Source organism: Felis catus, chromosome A2 (assembly GCF_018350175.1).
Source record: "Felis catus isolate Fca126 chromosome A2, F.catus_Fca126_mat1.0, whole genome shotgun sequence".
NCBI classification, from domain to species: Eukaryota; Metazoa; Chordata; class Mammalia; order Carnivora; family Felidae; genus Felis; species Felis catus.
Window position 1 is genome coordinate 82,392,502 of NC_058369.1, and position 23,747 is coordinate 82,416,248.

Here is a 23,747-nt window from a genome sequence, read left to right on the forward strand (position 1 = left end):
AATCTGAAATATACTGGTAATTCAATAAATTGAATATATGTTTGAAAATCCCATTTATATTATTTGAAATTATTTTAATCAATTTTATTTTTTATATCAACTTTTACATATGGTATATGTCTTTAGCAAATGTTTATTTTTCAACTTTGTAATTTACAGCTTGTTCTAGTTTGATAATGCTTAGTCATTTATTCCTTCTCTTTTCCTCCATTCTTATATTCCTTTTGCTTCTGGGTTCAAATTCTTATCATGGGTCTGTTTGTATCGCTTTTCTTCAGTCCTTTACCACCCTTTTTATTTTTTATTTATTTTTTAATGTTTGTTCATTTTTGAGAGAGGGAGAGAAACAGCACAAGTGGGAGAGGGGCAGAGAGAATCCTAAGCAGGCTTCACACTGGCAGTCAGCGCAGAGCAGGGAGTGGGGCTCAAACCTACCAACCTTGAGATCATGAGCTGAGCTGAAACCCAAGAGTCAGACACTCAACCCACTGAGCCACCCAGGTGCCACCAAAAATAATAGCTTTTAATAATTTGAACTATTATTTTTCAGTCTTTTGAATGTGTGTACATTATAATTTTTTAAAAATTGGGATGTATAGGGGTAGCAGTTCTATATGGAAAATCTGTATATACTTGCTGTTCAGTTTTGCTGAGAACCTAAAACTGCTCTTAAAGTCTATACTGTCTATAAATAAATATATTTATAAGTATATAAATAAAGTTTACTAAAAAATTGGGTCATAACCATATTATAATTTTATTTTCTGAGAAGCTAGTTTAATTTTATTCTGAAAAATATTTATATTTTGTGACTGTGGTAAGTTTATATTATATCATAGTCTTTGTATACATATATGCCATTAAAATTCTGTAGTTATTTCCATCTGTGTGGTTAGCAGTTAGGATCTTGGTTACTCTTAGGGGTACTGGAAGGGAAGACGGGGATCCTTGTGCTGTTCATTTTTGTGAAAATTGAGCTGTATACTTACATGTTTTTCTCTGTGTGTATATTATACTTTAATAAACTTTAAAAGTTCAATAGTTATTGAAATAACACTTTTAGGTTAATAAACTAACAGGGATGATTGGGAAAATAAATGCAGAGACCGATTATTTTCTTCAGTTGTGATTTTTAAATGAGGCATAAATAGTTCATTAAAAATGTATGTTTACTTAGGAAATATTAATTTATGTATGTGTCTAAGCTCCAGCTAGTTGGAGTAAACACTTAATAGCTGGATGACAGCCTATGACAGGATCTCAAGGACTTTAAGCATCAAAAAGTAAACTAATCTGAAGTGTGAGAACAGCTTAATGTATTTCTAGAATTTAAGTTATATGTGAACAGATGAGGACCTTACTTACTTGTATTTCCCTAACCCTTTTCTTATACTCAGCAATTATATTTGTTAAGTCAGTCCCTGTTTTGGTTTGCTCTACCATCATCTGTCCTCTCCTCTGTTTTGAGTATTATCATTTTTGCAAAACCACTTTGTCAAGTTTGATCGGTAGAATATGCTATTTGAATTTTTTTTATTAATGAATGTAAGTTTTAAATTATTAAGTGCATTAATTTATTTTTCTAAGAATTTTCTGTTTAAGTAGTCTAGACCTGAGCTGTTCAGTGTGGTAGTCACTAGTGTCACTCATGTGGCTGTTGAATACTTTGAATTGAGATATGCCGTTAAGTATAAAATATACACTGGATTTCGAAGTCTTACTGTGGAAAAAAAATAATGTAAAATGTCTCAGTAATTTGTTAATATTGGTTTCATTTTGAAATGACCATGTTTTAGATTCATTAGCTAAATAAAACGTATTATTAAAATTAGTTTCACCTGTTAGTTTTTGTTTCTAATGTGACTACTAGAATAACTCAAATTGACATATCAGATAAGCATTATATTTCTACTGGGCAGTACTGATATAGATGGTAATCTAATCATAAGGTGGTTATGGCCTCAGGATAATATTTATAGAAAGGACAGTAAGGGGGGATTTTAAGAAATTCTGCATTCTGGGGGCGCCTGGGTGGCTCAGTCCGTTAAGCGGCTGACTTCAGCTCAGGTCATGATCTTGCAGTCGGTGAGTTCGAGCCCCGTGTTGGGCTCTGTGCTGACAGCTCAGAGCCTGGAGCCTGTTTCAGAGTCTGTGTCTCCCTCTCACTGACCCTCCCCTGTTCATGCTCTGTCTCTGTCTCAAAAATAAATAAACGTTAAAAAAAAAATTAAAAAAAAAATTCTGTAATCTGTGTATATACACTATATAATCTCTGTTACATTAGAAGATATTTTATAGATTTTAGGTGCTTCAATCATGACTTTGTAATCAATGGGAAGCATTTTGAGAACAGAGACTACATCACTATTTTAAAATTCTCTAGATCTCTTTTGCTGGGGGCATTGGAGCTTGATTGAACAAGAATAGGGCAATAAATCTTACAAACTCAAATTTAAATTTTTAGAATGCAGATCAATGATTCCTAGAGTTCTTACACCTTTTATTTTAAAAAAAATTTTTTTTAATGTTTATTTTTGAGAGAGAGGCAGATAGAGTGGGGGAGGGACTGAGAGAGAGGGAGACAGAGAATCTGAAGCAGGCTCCAGCTCTGAGCTCTCAGCCCAAAGCTCAACGCGGGGCTCCAACCCGCAAATCACAAGATCGAGACCTGAGCTGAAGTTGGATGCTCAACAACCGAGCCACCCAGGCGCCCCTATACCTTTTATCTTAATATCCTAATATCACCAGCTAGCCAGATCAGTCATATCCTTTTTAAAAGATGCAAGCAAAGGTAGGGGAACTCCATTTAGTCTTATATAAACCAGGCTCTGGGTAGTCATTTTATAAATTGATTTATTTAATCCTTACAGTAACCTGTGAGAAAGATAATAACCGCCATTTTATAGTTTAAGAAACTGTGATTGTTTTTTCATTGTTAAGGTATTAATTCAGATATAGCCAACCTCAAAGGTAGCACTTTTTCCATTGTAGTTTACTATCTCAATTAGGCAGTTATTTTAAGTGATTTGAAGGTAGTCTAATATTGTGGTTGACATGAATTAAATGAAGAATAATCTTTAGAATGAAGATTTTTCTTTAGAATCTCTACAAATCTTTATAATGATAAATTTGGACAATATATGATGTGTATATTATGTGTTCCATGTTAATTTATGACAGGAAATTCGGAAATCTATTTCCCCCAAACCTGAGAGGAAGAACAAAAGCCATGATTGTTTTTCATTCTGATTTTTCATGGTATATTGTAACTCTAGAAATTGCACTATGGTTCATGGCGAAAAATTATAAAATGATTTTATTTATTTATTTATTTTAAAATGATTTTAAATATTTCCTTTGTTTTGTCTTTCAGATAAAATCAAAGACAAAATTAAAGAGAGAGATAAAGAGAGAGAGAAAAAGAAGCATAAAGTAATGAATGAGATCAAGAAAGAAAATGGAGAAATAAAGATTTTGCTGAAAAGTAAGTTTATATTTAGTGATGTAAGTTGTACTATATTATATTGCTCATTGTACTTTCAGACTTAGTAATTTAATGTTTGTTGCCAAATTTTGCTGAGAGCAAACTTTAATGGTTAGAATATGGAAAGTTATTGTAATAGTAGGGAGTTCTAATCCATAATGTTAGTAGTATATTTCTTCAGTATACTTTATGAAGAAGTAGTAAAGGTTGAGCTTCATCAAACTATTAGTTTCCTTAAATATAGGTTATTTAATTCTGTGTTTGCATTACTAGTATTTACCCATGTTTAGATCATCTAAAGAGCTAAAACAATTTTAGTACAAGAGGGATGGATGGTAGAAAAAGTGATCTTAAAAATATTTGACAGTAATCACCATCTCAAAGTCTGGTATCATACGGGGATCATTTACTCTGAGCTGAATTAGAAGATATACTCTTACTGTGTGTTGCTTGCATACCTAAAGAATATCCTGTTTTTGTTTCCTGCCTTTTCTCTGTTAATGTTTGTTTTCAGTTGCTGTTTATACATGGGGCTGAGTGGTTGAGTAATAATACTAATCCTATCAATAAATCTAAACTCTTTCAGGAAATATGTGGTAGAAGAGAAGTAAGAACAGTCTTAAATTCAGTCAGATAGCAAGAAGAATCCATGGCAACTTGGTTGCTAGACAGCTAACAAATTCATTTGCTGCCCCTGTTAAGTCGAGAATTTACGGATCAGAATACATTGACTTTGATTAATTTGATGTTGAACTCATGTGTTAATAAACCATTATATACATTAGGAAGAAAAGCTTATAGCATTGTATGTGTAATGAAGTAACTGGTTAATTTATATTATTTAAGATAAACAGAATATTAGATTCTGTATTTTCATTTCATTCTTTGTCATGTTTCCAGATGGTCTTGAGCTATTTTCTACTTGTCAGCACTTCATTTTTAATAAAATTCTTTTGACTTTGGAAGAAACAGTTCAGAGCTTAAGTTGATGGTTAGTTAATGTTCATGGTCCTTTTATTCTATTTCTTTTGACAGCGTGTGTTAGCTGTGTTGTCTAATTAGATTGCAAGCCTTTGAGGCGGGACTCAAATCTGACCACTCTAGTGCTAATGATTAATGCTTGAAGTGTTTACTTAACTTTACCCTGCTGGTTTAGTCAAATAGTCATTTTTTACTGGTTTAGTCAGATAGTCATTTTCTTATCCAATGGAATGTACAGTGATGGAAATTCCTGTCACTTGGGTGAATGTTGGATTCCTTACATACCATTCATATGAAATATGTGAATCTAGAGATTATATATGCAAACAAAATTTAAAATAGCCTAAGAAAATGGAGATTTTTCAGTAGTATACAATAGTAACCTTGACTTTGAAGTACATGAAAAATTTAGGAAAAATTTTGAATTGAACTAAATTGAAACCTAGTAATGATAAAGGGGAAGAATGAGATAGTTTTAGAAATGAATCTTAGTGACCTCTGAGATGACCATGGGAAAATGTACTTAATTATAGAATGAAGGTAAATAATAATGTAATTACTGCTTTACAGGGTTGTGAAGATTAAATCAGGTAAAGTATGGTGGAAGCGCCAACCATGGTGTCTGGCCCACAGATAATTCATTAAGTGGATATGAATCTTTTTTGTAAACATGTATGAAAGATTAACTCTTGTGATTGAAAAACAACAACAAAATTATCTCCTCCCTAGGTAAAATATAGATAATTAAGTGAATAAAACATGATTCATTTTGGAAATAGTGCCTGTCCCATTGTAAGCACCAAGTAAGTGTTAGCTTTTGTTATTATCCAGTGGAAACAATTTGCCCTGCTAGTCTATGACCAGGGAGAGGTGATGTCCTGGAGCAACAACAGAATCTGTTGGTGGGGACAGTGTGCTGGTATTTACTACTGTGTGCCCTTTGTGCCCTGTTTTCCTTTCAACCTTTCTTCTCTCTGTATTATTTTCTCCGGATAATGTTACAAAGTATGGCACACACAGGCATTGATTGTTTAATGACAGTGTTTGACATCTAAAATAGATCCTAACTCTTAACTCTGCACCAGTCTCATTTCCTCCAGGTTTTCATCAAAAACTGCATGAGATTGAGTATGACTAGATTATGTATATAAATACATAATTATATACATGCTAAAAAATTTTTATTAGTGCATAAATCTTGTAAATGTTTTTCACTGACAAAATGGGATTATTTGCTTTATGAGAAATAGTTTAAAGGAACAAATAAACTGATTTAGCTTATCTTTTTATGTTTAACATCTACCACCTACTTTTTCTGAGCATACTTATGTTTCAGCCATTTTTATGTTGTGAAAAGTTGTAAGAACAGAGGTGTTACGATTATAGTATTTTTGAGAGTGATATTTATCATTATAGCACATAAAAGAAGCTTGCTGGTGAGCAAGGGGAATGAGGGTTAAAAGAAGCCAATATCCAAGATTATTACTAGTATACCAAAGGTCACAGGTAGGTAATTCATGTCAGGAAGAGTGAAAATATTGCCACGCAAAACAAGCAAGAGTCATTCCCCTAAGACCCAGAGGTTGAAAATAGCTAATTACTACTTTTTTTCTATGTATGATAATGAGTTATATATAAATATTAATTCCCATATTAGATACGAAATCAGATCCAATTTTTCTGGACAGCCCTTATTTTTTCTTTTGTTAACACTAATATACTAACTCTAGTGGTAGAAATTAATGCCAGTAGATTTGTGACTTTTTAAAGTTTTTGTTTAATTAGTTATTAACAATACATGCTGTTTTTGTATCTGTTTCGGTGTGTGTTTATTTCTGTATTTAAGTGAGGGTCTCTTTCCTCTCTGGCAGTGTGTGTGTGTGTGTGTGTGTGTGTGTGCGCGCGCGTGCGCGTGCACCTCTCTCTGATTGAATCTTTCTTTGGCTCTTGTTGCGTGTGTGTGTCTGTGGTGCTCTGTGTATGTGTGTGTGTCTGGGGTCCACTATATTCATGGATCTATGGATCTGTGGAGGGAAGGTCCCTTATCAATCCTATTCTTTTATACTTTTTGAGGGTTCAAATTGACAACCCTTTTTGTTATGGGTACGTATCACGATCCTTTAAAAAAAAGCATACACGATCCTTTAAAAAAAAGCATAGGTCTGATTTGAAGAATCATAGGATTTAGAGAAATGTTGCTTTAAATACTTTTAGTGTAAGAGAAGAACACTGATAATCAAAATGGTCTAATTTCCTTAAAGTATTTAAAGATTGTCTACCTATATGTCTACTGCATTTCACTTGTCTTTCTAACAAAGGAAATGAGTGACAGATTATATAAAACCTTAAAAATCTATCTAGTGAATGTAAAAATATGTCTAGTGAATGCTAGTGTCTCAGTTTGTAAAGAATGCATGTTACCTGTGTCCATCAGAGGTCCACAACACTACCCCCAGGTTTGATGATTTGCTGAGAGGACTCGTAGGACTCAGCATATAGATGTATTCATGGCTATGATTTACCGTAGTGGAGGATACAAAGTAAAATCAGTAGAGAGAAAAGGCACATGGGGTAATTAATGTCTGGAGGAAATCAGGCACAAGCTTCCAAGAGTCTTCTCCAAGTGGAATCACAGAGGATGCGCTTAATTCTTTGAACAAGGAACTGTGACAAACACATCTGAAATGTTGTTTATCAGAAAACTCAAGACTCGATGCTGAAGGTTTCTATTGGGGGTTGGTTACATAGGCATGTTTTGTCTAGCATGTACAATTCCAAGCTCCCAAAAGGAAAAAGGTGTCAAGATAAACCATATTGTTTGCACGGAAAGTTTAGATACAGTGAGCCACTCTTACCAAGGAATTGTGGGGACATTCCCAAAGTACCAGTTTCTCAGATACCAGCCCAGGGCCACCCCTGTAAGCAGTCCTTTCTCAGACCAGCAGTCTCAGCCATGTTATGTTAACTCTTTTCTGCATACTGTGCTCGCTTTAGTGTTTAATTACAGAGTACTTTGTCTTGGGAATTTAATTCCTTGTTGCTCATTATAAGACTCTCTTAACTGATTTCTTATTATTTTGCATTTTTCAGTTTCTGACCATTTAATACTGTTACTACTTTCATTCATCCTTGTGAATAGAAAATAGACTGTTGTGCCTAATTCATTTCAAAGTAACATGTGATTCTAATGGCTGGATATTTTCTATTTTACTTTTTAAACATGTGTTAGGTATAAATGTAATAGGATATGAAGCTTATATTTTCATTGAAATGAAATTCTTTATTTTGGCAGCCCATTTAATTTGTGCAACTTTATATATATTTTCCATTTAGTTACTGTACTTAGGCCTTTTAAACTTTAAGTTCTGTTTTTGGAGCTTGCTTCAGCAGCATATAGTACTAAGTTCTGTTTTTTGTTTTTGTTTTTGTTTTTGTTTTTAAGTGGGTTCCACACGCAATGTGGAGCCCAACTCAGGGCTTGAACTCAGGACCCTGAGATCAAGACGTGAGCTGAGAGCAGGAGTCAAACACTTATTGACTGAAACCACGCAGACTCCCCTTAAGTTATAATTTTTTAATTCACTGCTTTTTTTCCTTGATGCATTTGGATTTTGCTTACGTATATATACCTATTTTATCTTTTCATGCTGATTAACTCTCTGTTTAAATTTTTTTCATTATTAATTTTGTTCTTAAAATATTAAATCTAATGTTTTGATAGTTCATTCCTAGGTAGCAAGTATGAGTTTATTAATATATTCATTTATTTACGTGTAGACATTAGAAAATGAACACTTTGCATTTTATGACTCTACAAACCTATGTAATCAGTAATGTTGAAAGATTTTTATTTTTGCTTTACATAATTATACCAATTTGGTCTTCATTGTATATTTATAAATTTTTAGAAGTAATGAATTTTTACAAGTTAACATTAAATTTCCCTTTTTTAGAATTGCTATTAAGAGAATCTTTATGTTTGTTGTTTCCAAGATTAGGATTTAGTGGTATTTATATTGTGGAAAACTTTGGCTGAAGGAGGGACAAGGAAAAAACCCACAGACCTCAGTTAGTTTATTGGTGAGAGAAATCTCTTCATTTATGGATTTATTAAATGTTCATCCGTAGCAATGTATTAAATGTCATGAGGAATACAATGCCTGGCTCAGGGGGGAATTTATCACTTAACTCTTTCTTATAATTCATATAAAAGTTACTTGTTTCGGGGGCACCTGGGTGGCTCAGTCGGTTGGGCGTCTGACTTCGGCTCAGGTCATGATCTCACAGTATGTGAGTTCAAGCCCCGCATCGGGCTCTGTGCTAACAGCTTGAGCCTGGAGCCTGCTTCAAATTCTGTGTCTCCCTCTCTCTCTGCTCCTCCCCCGCTCATGTTCTGTCTCTCTCTCTCCTTCAAAAATAAATAAAAAAAAAAACATTAAAAAATGTTTAAAAAAATTGTTTGGCTCATATAGTATGTGGAAGGACGTGATATACAGGTATCCTATGAGTGAAAAAAATAACTATATGAATTTATTTTTTTTTATTTTTTAATTTTTTTTTTAACGTTTATTTATTTTTGAGACAGAGACAGACAGAGCATGAACGGGGGAGGGTCAGAGAGAGAGAGGGAGACACAGAACCCGAAACAGGCTCCAGGCTCCGAGCGGTCAGCACAGAGCCCGACGCGGGGCTTGAACTCACGGACCGCGAGATCGTGACCTGAGCTGAAGTCGGCCGCTCAACCGACTGAGCCACCCAGGCGCCCCTATATGAATTTATTTATTTTAAAGTTTTTATTTATTTTGAGGGAGAGAGAGAACTGAGGAGGGGCAGAGAGAGAGAATCCCAAGCAGGCTCCACGCTGTCTGTGCAGAGCCTGATGTGGGTCTTGAACTCATGAGCCGTAAAGATCATGACCTGAACTGACACCAAGAGTCAGGCAGGGAGAGCCAGGAACCTGAGCCACCCAAGTGCCCCTATATGAATTTAGAATGAAGTGATTCCAACTAGAGAGGGAAAGCAAAATGAAGAAAATGACATGAGTTGTCTTTAAAGAATGGTAAGAAAGAGGTCAGATGTGCTGGGTGGAACAAGGGTATTTTCGGAAGAGGAGATGTCTTTGCAAGTAGTAGAAAGATAACACAGGCTAAGTGTTTTATAAGAAATTGTAAGGAGTACACATTGACTAGAGAATGAAGTACTTGAGAGCATTGTCTGTTTTTTTTGTTTTTGTTTTTGTTTTTTTTTATTTTGAGACATAGTACATGCTTGCGAGCAAGCCGGGAAGGAGCAGAGAGACAAGGAGAGAGAAAATCCCAAGCAGGCTTCACGCACAGAGCCCAAGACAGGGCTTGATCTTAGAAACTGTGAGAGAGATCTTGAGCTGAGCTAGAACCAAGAGTCGTACACTTAACCAACTGAGCTGTCCAGTTGTCCTGAGAGCATTGTCTTTGGATTCCATATTGAGGAGGTTGTATTTTATTTGGTAGGCATTGAGAACCCTTCAAAGCAGTTTACTTAAAGGATAAATATCCAACAATATATAAAATTTATAGAAAGGTTAATATGACTCCAGCATTCAGGATGAAAGACGGTCATGAGGCTTTTAAACTAAAAATTAGCAAGGAAGTAATGTCAAAGAAGCAAAAAATCAAGGATGAACTGGATAATTCTGTTAAAGCTTGGAGAGATCAGGAAGAATGAATTGAGAGAATATCATTGGATTTAGTATTTGAACATTCTGGGAAAGTAAATTTGAGTAGACTGAAGCAGACTTAGAATTTAAGGGATAAGAATAAGGTAATAAATGGAAGGACCTCAGCATAGATGGTTGCTTTGAGAAGTTTGATCAAAAGAAGAGGATAGGGAACTATTTTTGTAAGGGTTTTTGGAGTTGGTGGGAGGGACTTAGTTTTGAAAAGTAGGCAGGACATCTCACTCACTGGAGACAGAAAGGAATAAAAGCCATATGTGCATATGGAAAAATTTAGGTAAGGAAACAGATTGGGAAGGTTTAATTTATAACAGGTTGTCTATAAAAGTGAAATAACAGGTAGAAACAGTGAATGCTTTTTCTTCTTAACTCTTACCATATGGCTTTCTCATACTATCTTAGGAAGCATAGTATGTTTTTTAAGTTTATTTATTTTTGAGAGAAAGAAAAGAGCACAAATGAGGGAGGGGCAGAGAGAGAGGGCTCAGTGTAGAGCCTGCCACGGGGCTCAATCTCAGGACTGTGAGATCATGACCTAAGCATATATAGAGTCTGGCACTTAACCTATTGGGCCACCCAGATGCCCCAGCATAATATTTTCTTGTGAAGATGTTTGCTTTCTCCTATTTTTCTTGCTGTACAGAAATAAATATATTGTGATAAAATTACACATTTATATGTACACTTAGTCTATAGCTGTATAGCCTCTGTACATTACTCTTGTATTTTTTGGAGTTCTAAATTTCTGGACCCAGAATCTACCTGACTTTAGTTACAGAAGCTTATTAATGTATATGGTTATAATCCCTAAATGTTTTACTTTTTTATTCATCTCTTTACTAGTACATGGGTATCATTTATGCTTATAGGACATGTGAAATTATTCTAATTTTGTCATCTCCTTTATGCTGCCTTATTGGGTCTTCATTGGGGACTTTGCAAAATCTAGTGGACCTCTAAAATAGTCCATTTTAGATGCAAGAATAGTAAGGAGGAAATATGGTAAACAGCCAAGGAATTGCTGTGTTTGTTGCTGCTCGTACAATGCAAGTAGTTCTCTCCCTTTGTGATTTATAAGTCTTTTGACTACATGCAATTTTTAAATAACTTAGATGCATTAAAATGATGATATGTGTCATTGGGAAACATCTGACTGATCTCTGTTCAACTTCCCATTTCTGATTTTTTACATTTAAATTTGAAGATTATGCTTTCTAAAATATCCATTCATTACTTCAGTAAACACTGATTGAACGTCTGCTACATGTCAGAATGGCACCATGCGCGATAGGTACAAATTTGTCGTAGGCCTTTGTGTGTGTGTGTGTGTGTGTGTGTAGAGAGGGAAGGAGATTGACTAAATTATGTTTATCAATATTGTGTAAAACAAGTCCCAGATACAAACTCAAATCTGAGTAAACTTTGCTTATTTATTGTACAATAGTTCCTTAAGCATGATTTTTAAGTAACTAAAATATGGAGTTAAAAAAATTTTTTTTCTCAACAGGTGGGAAGGAGAAACCAAAAACAAATGCAGAAGACTTACAAATTAAAAAAGTAAAGAAGAAAAAGAAAAAGAAACACAAAGAGAATGAAAAACGGAAGCGTCCAAAAATGTATAGCAAATCTATTCAAACCATCTGCTCAGGATTGCTATCTGATGTTGAAGATCAAGAAGCCAAAGGCATCCTAAATGATAATGTAAAGGATTACAGTGGAAAGAATTTGGATACCAAGAACTATGATTCCAAAATTCCAGAGAACAGTGAGTTTCCATTTGTCTCATTAAAGGAGCCACGGGTTCAGAATAACCTCAAAAGGTTGGACACGTTGGAGTTCAAACAGCTCATTCATATTGAGCACCAGCCTAATGGAGGCGCATCTGTTATCCACGCCTACAGTAGTGAACTCTCCCACCTGTCTCCTGTGGAGATGGAGAGATTTGCAGAAGAGTTTGTGGGTCTAGTGTTCAGTGAAAATGAAAACTCTGCAGCTTTCTATGTAATGGGTATTGTTCATGGGGCAGCTACTTATTTACCTGACTTTTTAGACTACTTTTCATTTAATTTTCCCAATTCACCAGTGAAAATGGAGATATTAGGAAAGAAGGATATAGAGACAACGACTATGTCCAATTTTCATGCTCAGGTAAGAGGTTTTTAGGTTTTGGGTTTTTTTTAACTTTTAGCATGTTTTAGACAAGTTTCTGTTTTTTATTTTGCTGTGGGTTTGAAATAAAAAGGTAAGGCTATAATGACAACTTTTGGGAATATTAAGAATAAATTACTGTCCTGATGTGAACATAAGAGTTTAAATTTCAGATTCTGGGGTGCCTGGGAGACTTAGTTGAGTATCTCACTCTTGATTCCATCATTGGTCATGATCCCAGGGTTGGGGGATTGAGTCCTGCGTCAGACTCTGCTGAGCGTGGAGCCTGCTTAAGATTCTCTCTCTCTCCCCCTCTGCCTCTCCTCCCCTTCCATGCTCTCTCTCTCAAAAAAAAAAAATAAGTAATATAAAAAAATAAATTTCAGATTCTACTTAATCTCTTTTTTCTTAGAGATAATGAAATAAGATTCTGTTGTCCTTTTTTGCAAGGATTTATCTTGGAAATGAAAGAAATGTGATGGATGTAGCCATGTATTTTCCAGCCCCTACAGCAGTACTCTTACCTAAAGATCACTTAAAATTATCTTGTTTTCTATCTTAAAAGTACTTACCAGTGGATCCTTCACATAGTAGGTGCTGAGTAAATGTTGGCTGTTAAATATATTTTAGTACAAAGGAATCAGTTAATTCTGCAATTATGTGAGAAGGTTAGTGTATCAGTGCATTTATTGAGCTAATTTCCTTTTCCTGCCCTTCTCTATGGTATAGAATGTACATTATTTTAGAAAGCAGAGGCAAAATCAAATCTACTGGCTCTTGAAAGTGAATGTGGGCTCATCTAAAAGGTCATTGCCAGGGTGCCTGGGTGGCTCAATTAGGTGAGCATCTGACTCTTGGTTTCGGCTCAGGTTATGATCTCATGGTTCGTGGGATCAAGCCCCACATTGGGCTCTATGCTGACAGTGAGGAGCCTGCTTGGGATTCTCTCTCCTTCCCTCTCTCTCTCCCCTCCCCTGCTCACTCACTCACTCTCTCTCTCTCTCTCTCTCTCTCTCTCTCTCTCAATAAATAAATAAATAAATAAACAAACAAACATTAAAAAAATAACAAAAGGCCATTGCCATTTGCACCCACTCTCAGATCAGGGACTGCTTGCTTAGGCCAGGAGATAAGCCAACTTTTCATATTTATGGGTGCTAAAGTTCCCAGTTTTCTAAGTAATAATTGACATTATGCTAGTTTGGAAAGAAGGAAAAAAGTGAAAAAAGTCCCAAAGAGATCTTAGTGATCATGTATTGCAACCTTTCTCACCTTACAGATAAGCAAACAAACATAGATAGGAGTAATTTACTATTTTAAGTTTGGTAGCAGTGTCAGGAGTAGAACACAATCTCCTCAATCTTCATCCAGAACTGTTTTACTTATTCTGAGTATATTTCTTTTTGTGATATGTGTTTAAGTTACAGTCTCTACCTTAAGTGATAGTCTGGACGTCCAATCATATCCACATGTCCAAGCCCCCTTCCCCCACTGTATGTTTGGTATATATTCTGTAATATACTATTGTCTGGAAAATACAGTAGTACTTAAAGTTTTAATGTGCCTGTGGGAAGATACTCCTTAATGTAACATGTTTGAGAATCAGAATGTAAATATTCTTTTAGAGCTGAAGGGGAGCTATAGAGCATCTATTATTAGCACTGTCATTTTATAGAATTCTAGAATGGTTAGTAACTTGTCTGAGATTACACCTCTGTCTCGTGGTGGAAGTAGTGATAGTATCTATTAGTATCTAGTAATAGTGTCTACTATTTAGTCAATAAATAGTTCTGTGCCAGGAACTGCTCTAAACACAAATGTAATAACTCATTTAAGCCTTATTACAATCTAATTTTAGAAATAGGGAGAGAAGAAATAACTTGCCCATAGTCCTTTGGTACTAGATCATTCACTTGTCATTTATTATACGTCTAAGTGCTAGGTTTTATGCTCGGCCTCTTGACTTCCAATCCCACTTATTTTCATTATATCACAAACTTTCTTGCTGCCATGCTATGCAAGTTTATTTCAGTAATCTTTCAAATGTCATAATACATTTGCTTTTCAAATAGCTCCCAAATACATTTTCTTTCAAATTAGGAATTTTTTATTAAACAAGAATTTTCATGTTACTGTGTAATAAGTGCTTTTGTTATGAATTAAAATGAGATACTGGGACTCATTAATTGTGCCACTGTGTGGCCAGGTTGTGGGTTGCGGGTCCCTGAAGAGCCACCTACCATTCATTACCTATCCAGGGTTTTGGTATAATACATGTTACATAGAGGAAACGCTAGGCAGATGCTAGAGTTCTTGGTTACCAGCTGTGGCTCTCGCCCCTATATGATCTGTCAGCTGCAAGGACAGGTTTTACCTCTTTAGCTTTTTAGTTACTGGCAGGAAGCTGCCTATGCAAGGTCCATGTTTCACTGCCCCAAGATCCTCCAGATTGAGTCATTCCTATGATGTGGGGAAGAATATCCAGCAAAGAGCTACTTTGAACTGCTCATTTGGTATTTCTTGTTTTTTTAAGAACGAGGTATCTGAGGAGCGCCTGGGTGGCCCAGTTTTGGTTAAATGTCTGACTTCAGCTCAGGTTATGATTTCATGGTCCGTGGTTTGAACCCTGCATCAGGCTCTGTGCTGACAGCTTGGAACCTGGACCCTGCTTCATATTCTGTGTCTTCTTCTCTCTCTGCCTTTCCCAGGCTCATGCTCTGTCTCTCTCTCTCACTCAAAAATAAATAAAAACATTATAAAAACAACAAAATGAGGAAACCAAGGAAGAAGTTGTTTGCTGCCGACTGGGGCAGGTAGCCTTGTGTTTGTTCTTAGGCGCTAGCTATCTGAAACTGAATGGAATCCAAAAAAGAGCAAATAGGAGAGAAATGAGCATACTTTTTGTAGCTTGTTTTTATTTCTGGTTTCTTGATTCTTCCCAGTAAACCCCCATCTCTTAACCTAATTTGTGGTATCCCTCCAGGAAATTATTTAACCATTTGTATAGGTTTTTATTTGGGAAAATGCTTTATGAATTACAGAGACTAAGTTATAAACATGTATTTAGAGCTAAACCAGTTTATAACTTGAGCCTTTTCTTGTCTGAATGTGAGAACCTCTCTTCAAAATTTAATTTGTAGTAATATCTTATAGTCATTGTAGTGAGTTGTGACTGGGTTAGTGTGAATAGCTGGTTGAACTCTGATGTGGGGTGGATGGAAAGAGAAGGGGTCTTGTCAGGATCTTGCCGTTTACCCACTGTGACACTAGCCTGCTACTTCAGCTTTGTCTCCGATTTCTCACCTACAAAATAAGGATAATATTATTTAATTCACAAGGCTGTTGTTAGCAATATTTCATAGACTACTAACAGGTTATACAAAGAGAGTTGTTATAGTGACTTAGTGCAATATTAAAATTTTCCATTTTGTTGAATAGGTGACAACTGACTTCTGAGTGAGGATTCTTAAAAGTGTGTTAATTTATGGTAGGGAGTTCAGCAAGTACTGAAGGTCAAAAATTACCACAAATGCTTTATATACAAATAAGGAGTTCACTGAATTATGATATATGCACACAATGGGATATTATTGAACCATAAAAAGGAATGAAATACAGATACTGTTACATAGTGTGGGTGAACCTTTAAAACATCATGCTGAGTGAAAGAAGCCAGTCACAAAAGGTCACATATTGTATGACTTCACTTACATGAAATACCCAGAATAGGTAAATCTATAGAAACAGCAGATTGGTAGCTGCCAAGACTGGGGGAAAGGGAAAATTGGGAGTAACTGCTTAATGGACATGAGGTTTTCTTCCTTCCTCCCTCTCTCTCTCTTTCTCTCTCTTTCTTTCTTGCCTTTCCTTTATTGAGATTTTCAAAACTTTTTTTCTTAACTTTAATTTTTTTTTTTTTTTTTAAGTAATCTCTGTGCCCAGTATGGGGCTTGAACTCACAACTCCAAGATCAAGAGTCACATGTTCCACTGACTGAACCAGCTAGGCACCCCTTTTATTGAGAATTTTAATTGCAATAATTGAGGTAGAACATTATGTTAGTTTTAGTGTATAACTTAATGATTCAATATCTGTATATATTGCAAAATGATGACCACAATAAATTAACAACCATCATACATAGTTGCAGATTTTTTTCTTGTGATGAGTGCTTTTAAGCTCTATTCTCTTAGCAACTTTTATTTATTTATTTATTTATTTATTTATTTATTTATTTATTTATTTATTAATGTTATTTATTTTTGAGACAGAGAGAGACAGAGCATGAACAGGGGAGGAGCAGAGAGAGAGGGAGACACAGAATCTGAAACAGGCTCCAGGCTCCGAGCTGTCAGCACAGAGCCCGATGCGGGGCTCGAACTCACGGACCGTGAGATCATGACCTGAGCCGAAGTCGGACGCTTAACCGACCGAGCCACCCAGGCGCCCCTCTTAGCAACTTTTAAACATAAAATACAGTATTATTAATTACAGTCACCATGCTGAACATTGCATGCCGGTGACTTACTACTTATCTTATAATTGGCTTGCACCTTTTGACCACCTTCACCCTCTTACCCCCTCCCACCCCACTTCTGACAACCACCAATCTTTTATCTGGATCTATGAGCTTGGTTTTGTGTTTTGTTTTAAGATTCCACATATAAGTGAGATCATACAGTATTTGTCTTTCTTTGTCTGAACTTATTTCAATATATAATACCTGCAAGGTCCATCTGTGTTGCTGGAATCAGCAGGATTTCCTTCTTTGTTTAATGGCTAATACTTCATTGTATGCTTATATACACCTCATTTTCTTTATCCATTTATCCACAAATGGACACTTACATTGTGTCTTTTTCTGTGTCTTGGCTATTATAAATAATGCTGCAGTAAGCATAGGGGTGCATCTGTCTACTCAAGACAGTAATTTCATTTCCATGAGATAAAAATACCCAGAAGTGAAATTGCTGAATCATATGATAGTTTTATTTTTCGTTTTTCGTTAAAATTTTTGTAAAAGATAAGCTTCTTTAAGCTTTTGTTAAATCGATTTTTTAAATAAACTTTTTTATTGAAGTATATATACACAGAATGCACACATTATAAATGCATACCTTGATGAATCTTTACTAAATGAACACACCGAGATTTTTAAAAGTAGAATATTACTAGTAGCCAGAGCTTTCTCCAAACCCCTCTTTATCACTACTTTGCACCCCACCACCAGCACATACACAAGCACCCAGGCAACTACCTCCTGACTTCAAATATCACAGATAAATTTTGCCTGTTTTTGAACATTTATGTGACAGAATCAAATAGTATGTGCATTGTTTTGTGTGGCTTCCTTCCTTTTATCTTTATGTTTGTGAGATTCATCTATCTTGTGTGTAACAACAGTTTATTTTCTCATTGCTGTATGGTATTCTGTTATATGACCATACCACAATTTATTTGTTCTTTTTAATATGGATGAATATTTGAATTGTTTCCAGTTTGTGGCTATTACAGTAGGGGTGCTATGAATATTTTTGTACATGTGTTTTGGTGAGCATATGTATTTGTTTTTGTTGGCTATGTATATAAAATTAGAATTTCAGGATCAAAAAGTATGCACATGCTCAGCTTTACTAGATACTGCAGGTTTTCCAAAGTCATTGTACCAATGTACATTCCCACCAGCAGTGTACCACATCTTTGGCTACACTCAGTAGTGTCTGTCTTCCTCATTTTAGCCATTCTGGTGGCTGTGTAGTAGTATCTCATTGTAGTTTTAATTTGTATTTTCCTGATGACTAAGGAAGTCAAGTTCCTTTTTATATAATTATTGTCCAATTGGATATCCTCTTTTTGAAAGTAACTAGTTTACTCTTTTGCACATTTCCCTACTGGCTTTTTTTTTTTTTTTTTTCTTCATTGAGTTGTTGGAGTTTTTAATATATTGTGGATAGGGTAAGAATCTTGTCAATTATATGTATTGCACATATATCCTCTTACTCGAAAAGGCTTGCCTTTTCACTCTTAAGAGTGCTTTGATGACTAGAAGTTCTTAATTTAATGTAATCTAATTTATAAGTGGTTTTTTGTTTTTTTTTTTTTCCCATTTATGATTAGTGCTTTTTGTGTCCTGCTTAAGAAATCTCTGCCTAACCCAGGTCATTAATGTATTCTCTGAAGTTTTCTTCTGGAAGCTTTTATTGTTTTATCTTTTGCATTTAAATTTACAGTTCTTCTGAATAGATTTTTGTATATGATATGAGGTCATCATCAGGGTTCATATTTTTTCATATAAGTACTCAATGGACATGATCATTTATCGAAAAGGCACCCATTCCATGCTACATTGCAATGTCCTCTTAGCCATAAATCAGCTGAATCATATATATGGTGTGCATTTCTGGGCTCTTTCCGATTTCCTTATTCTTTTTGTCTTAGTTGCTATAACTTTATAATGATTCTTGATATCTAGTAGAGTAAGTATTAATTTTGCTGTTCTTCAAGATTTTCTTGGCTCTTTAGATTTGCGTATAAACTCTATAGTTGTCAGATACTACAAAAAATCTGCTTAGGATATTGATTGGGATTACATTGAAGTTGTAATTAAGTTTGGATACAATTGATGTCTTTACAATTTTGAATCTTTCAGTCTGTGATCATGGTATTTTCCTTCATTAGTTTTTTATTTTCTCTCAATAATATGTTTTGTTTTTCATCCTACAGATCTTACACATCTTTTGAGATTCATTCCTAGGTATTTGAGGACTTCATTTTATTTATCACTGTTTTTGAGAACTTGGAAGTTCTGAGTACCTCTTAGAATATGACATTAACACTCATCTTGAGAAACTGAAAATATGTCTTGTACCTTATTTCTCTTTCAGCACCCTTCTTCCCTTTACCTGGCATTATTGTGCAGCATGCTTATTAGTAGAATCATATAGTGAGGCTATATATTTTGGTGATGTCAAATGAATTAGCCTACATCCTGCCATGTGCATTTGTCTTCACCAAAAGAATTGTTTGAGATAACATTATTGGACTCATGCATGGTAGTATTCTACGGGAGGAAGAAAATGAGGTATCAGTGTTGGAATGTAGTTTCACTTAATATCAACCATAACAAAGACAGGGTGTGGGAAACAAAGCCAAATTCATGTTCTAGTTTGATGATTTGATCATGACCTCTCATTAACTAAGTTCAATAGGTTAGGTTTACTAAAACCTGGTATAGTTGAGACATAATACTTTTTACAGACCGGAGGAAAGAAAATCTATAGAGAAGTTTTGAATTTTAAAATTTTGTAATTCACTATCCTTTAATTCCTCTTTCTGCCTTTTATATTCTGAAAAACCTCAGATTTAGTCAAAACCAGTCCAAAAAGCAGTATTCAAAAGATCTAGAAACATGTGAGAAGAGATAATTGAATGAGTTCATAGAGAGGAAGTGTGCAAATCTAACCTTTACTGTTTTTCTTTAATCTTAGTTTGGAAAATGCACTTAGCAGCATTAAAGAAATTGTTGATAGGGACGCCTAGGTGGCTCAGTCATTTAAAGTGTCTGACTCTTGATTTTGACTCAGGTCATGATCTCACGGTTCATGAGATTGAGCCCCACATTGAGCTTTGCCCTTCAGTGCAGAGCCTGCTTGGGATTCTTTTTCTCTCCCTCGCTGTCTGCCCTACCCTGCTTGTGCTATGTGCGTGTGCGCTCTCTCTCAAATAAATAAACTTTAAAAAATTTTAACAAAAGAAAAGAAATTCATGATAATGAGTATCTATAATGAATTAGCACTATTTTTTAGCGGATAAAACAGTATAATAATGTTAAAATATGTATTTTATGTTTCCTTGTATTGTAGTATTGTACTCTGTGCAAATATTGAAGCTTAAAATGTAAATAAAACCTCATCTGTTTCAACTTAAAATAAGTCCTCATATGCCCAAGTTTAGATCAGACCCAGAGAATTAATATTACCAGCAAGGGCTGCTGTATATGCTGACATAAAATTGTTACTGCACCTATTCATAGTGCAACCTGATGGTCCTGACTACCAGTGGCTTGTGGAACCCAAACTAAGTCCATCCTCATGAGACTAGTTTGTTTCCTTATCTCCCTCCTTTCCTTCCCTCCCTTCTTCCTTCTTTCCTTCCTCCCTGATTAAAATCTGATCAACCAAAATTCATTTGTCCTCAATTCTGTGGAAAGTAAAAGATGACAAATTATGTAACCATTCCTATGATCTTTATAGTGTTTATCTTTGTAATATTACTCTGTAGTTTTCACAAAAACTCATTTTTGCACCTGTTCAGCCTTTATCCTTGAAACGTGTTAATTTGAAATTTTTTGTGTATGTGTGTGTGTGTATACACACAGTGCACGCACACACACACACACACACACACACACACACGGCAGTGACAGGTGATCGAGACCTCCTAGTCTTTGAATTCTTTTGGTTTTAGAATTCTTTTTACTTGTGTAATTATGTTTCCTATCTTCATCTGTATCCTTGCAGGTTGCCTGAAAATTTTAAAGACCATGTAGAATTATAATGTTGTTTTAGTAGGTCATGTCATGTCAGTAGTGTTGTGGCTCTGAGGTTAGTGATATAATGTCAGTCAAAGTGTATGATAAAAGTCTTTTTGAGAACAGAAACATATATACATGGATTTTTTTGTAAGTTAATAACCTGTCAGTTCTTTTGCTGCAGCAAACAAAATCTTCAAAACTTAATGGCTTAAAGTGATTTCTCACAATTCTTTGGGCTGTCTGGAGAGTTCTTAAGGTCTTTGTTGGGTTGGCTGGGGCTGAATGGCTTCATTCACGTGTCTGATGATTGGCAGGTCAGTTGGTCTTAGGAGATCTTGCTTGAATGTCCAGTGGTTGTTGTGCTGTCACCTGGAGTGATGATCCCATTTCTCTCATCATCTAGCAGGTTAGCCTAGGCTCATACACATGGTGGTAGGTGCAGGACTCCACAGAGCAGAAAGAGGGCAATCCCTAGTGCACAAGCCTCTGCTTCTGTTGGGTTTGCTAATGTCTGTTGGCCAAAGGAAGTGAAATAGCAGGCCCAGATTCACTTCTTGATGATAGGACTGGTGCAGTCATGTTGCTTAGAAGTGAGCACACAGGGGCGTCTGCGTGGCTCAGTCGGGTAAGTGTCCAACTTCGGCTCAGGTCGTGATCTCGAGATTCGTGAGTTTGAGCCCGGTGTTGGGTTCTGTGCTGACATTTCAGAGCCTGGAGCCTGTTTTGGGATTCTGTGTCTACCTTTCTGTCCCTCCCCCGCTTGCACTCTCTCTCTCCCTCAAAAATAAACATTAAAAAAAAAGTTTAGGGGCGCCTGGGTGGCTTGGTCGGTTAAGCGTCCAACTTCAGCTCAGGTCATGATCTCACCGTCCGTGAGTTCGAGCCCCGCTTCGGGCTCTGTGCTGACCGCTCAGAACCTGGAGCCTGTTTCAGATTCTGTGTCTCCCTCTCTCTCTGCCCCTCCTCTGTTCATGCTCTGTCTCTCTCTCTCTGTCTCAAAAATAAATAAACATTAAAAAAAAAAGTTTAAAAAAGTGAGCATACATGCTTGGGAAGAATTTTTGGCCGTCATTTGCAATCTCCACATTTGTCCTCGTTTTTCTACCATCTCCATTTTGTTCAAATATTCATTTGATAGTAGGAAGACAAAAAGGCAAGTAAGACAGGAGTTTTATCTGTTAAGGTATAAATGAGGTTTCTTTCTTGTCACTCAGTATTTAATCAGCACATACTCTGAACACTGTAGTTGGAGCTGTGAGAATATGAAAACCAGAGCACTTATCTTCTGACCACCTTTCCCCTCCCCAAACTCTGAATCCTAGTTTTATTTCATCTTGGTTCTGAGTTGTTTGTATCAAATAACTTAGGTCACGATGTTAACTCAGGATTAAATGGCTGGTACCTTAGTAGTGAAAGTTATTAAATCTGATCTGATTTGTTAAGCTTTGTCCCTCTGCAGAATGAGACAGTTAACATTTGTTGGCTTCTTGCTGGGGTCATTCACTGTTTTAGGCCAGTAAAAATGATTAGGTATGCCATCTTTGAACCATTGGCTGCATTTGTATTAAAATTTTATTTTGACCATTTGTGCCTGTCCCATCTTCCTTGAATGCTTAGGAGCAGATCTATGCAAAACATTACTGTAGCAAGTGCCAGGTGCTCTAAATGAGAAAGGGGACTTTTTCCTTTATTGTACTGTTTTAAAAATGAATAATGATATTTTTATCCTAATTTTAGTTGAAGTTACATGAATATTTTTGAAATAGAATGTTGACTAAATGTCATTACGTGTTAGATTTTGATTTGAAAGGATATGCCAGATGTGATGGGGAATGGCTCCCCCTTGTGGCACACTCATTTATGTTAGATTTTAGATTTGCCTCAGTAAGAATGGGATGAGCTTTTTTTCTTTTTTTTTTTTAAATAAGACTTTCCCTCTCCTTCCCCCTCTCCCCTCAAAACACCCAGCAGAATTGACAGCCTCTTCTGCCCTCACCTCCTAAATTTTTGATTCTGATAACTATCCTGTTTTTGTGTTTTCTTCAGATTGATGCTGATCCTAGCTAGCTAGGAACATCTGTAATATCTTCTGTATTTATTATGGCTCACTATTATTCTGTGGAACCATTACTATCTCAGGATGTTGGTAGGCATGCTAAAACAAGTATGAGAAAAACTGGTTTTGAAGCCAGAATAGTTTGTGTAAGGCTGGGTCAAATAAGTTATGTTTACCTTGAGACCTCACAGAAATGCTAATACTCCCTGTGTGTGGTAAACCTCCCACATGGAAGAGTTTCCGAAATTTATTGGACTGTATAGAATCCTCTTTGCAGGGGCTGGCATATCAAGAAAAATATTTTAGGAAACAGCAAGTTGTTTTAAATGAGTCATTCTTCATGTTTTTTTTTGAATTACTTATTACCATATTTGCTTCTTCCCTTGTAGCCATTTTTATACATAAAATAAAACAGTTTTGAGTCTTACGGATTTATTTTTGGCTGTGTTTTTCTTGTCAGAAAGTCTACTTTTTTTCTTTTTGTAAGCAGGCCGACCTCAGAATCATAAGGTCTTTTTGTTCATTTATTTTAAAGATTACTTTTCATGAGGAATAATGAATAGGATTTCGGTTTAAACATGATTTAATTAAACAGTTCATTTCTTGTTAACCAGAACTTCTTAGATTTTGTTTTTGACACTTAAACAGGCATTGGGTACAAGAAGTTTCCTATTCTTGATTTTTCTTTCCCTTTATAACATTTATAAAGAATATGAGAGGGGAAAGGTAAACATGCAATCATGATGGTGGTAGGTTTTGCGGGGGGGGGGGGCAGCGGTGAAGGGAGCTATAGGGAGGAGATTTAGATTAAAAATATTCCATCTGCTTCTAA

General features: G+C 35.6%; 1 protein-coding gene and 1 long non-coding RNA gene across 2 annotated transcripts in view; one reads left to right on the top strand and one right to left on the bottom strand.

Annotated features, from left to right (window-relative positions):
* The window catches only part of RSBN1L (round spermatid basic protein 1 like), a 67,788-nt gene that overhangs the window by 29,001 nt on the left and 15,040 nt on the right, over positions 1–23,747 (top strand). Inside the window, exons 2-3 of the mRNA XM_003982695.6 lie at positions 3,374–3,484; positions 11,686–12,326. Coding sequence (XP_003982744.1) covers positions 3,374–3,484; positions 11,686–12,326 — 752 coding nt within the window. The remainder of the gene's footprint in view (positions 1–3,373; positions 3,485–11,685; positions 12,327–23,747) is intronic.
* LOC109497436 lies at positions 15,222–16,548 on the bottom strand. Its single transcript, XR_002153635.3, has 2 exons — positions 16,038–16,548; positions 15,222–15,629 (listed from the first exon to the last, which is right to left on the bottom strand). It is a non-coding gene; the product is annotated as an uncharacterized LOC109497436 (long non-coding RNA).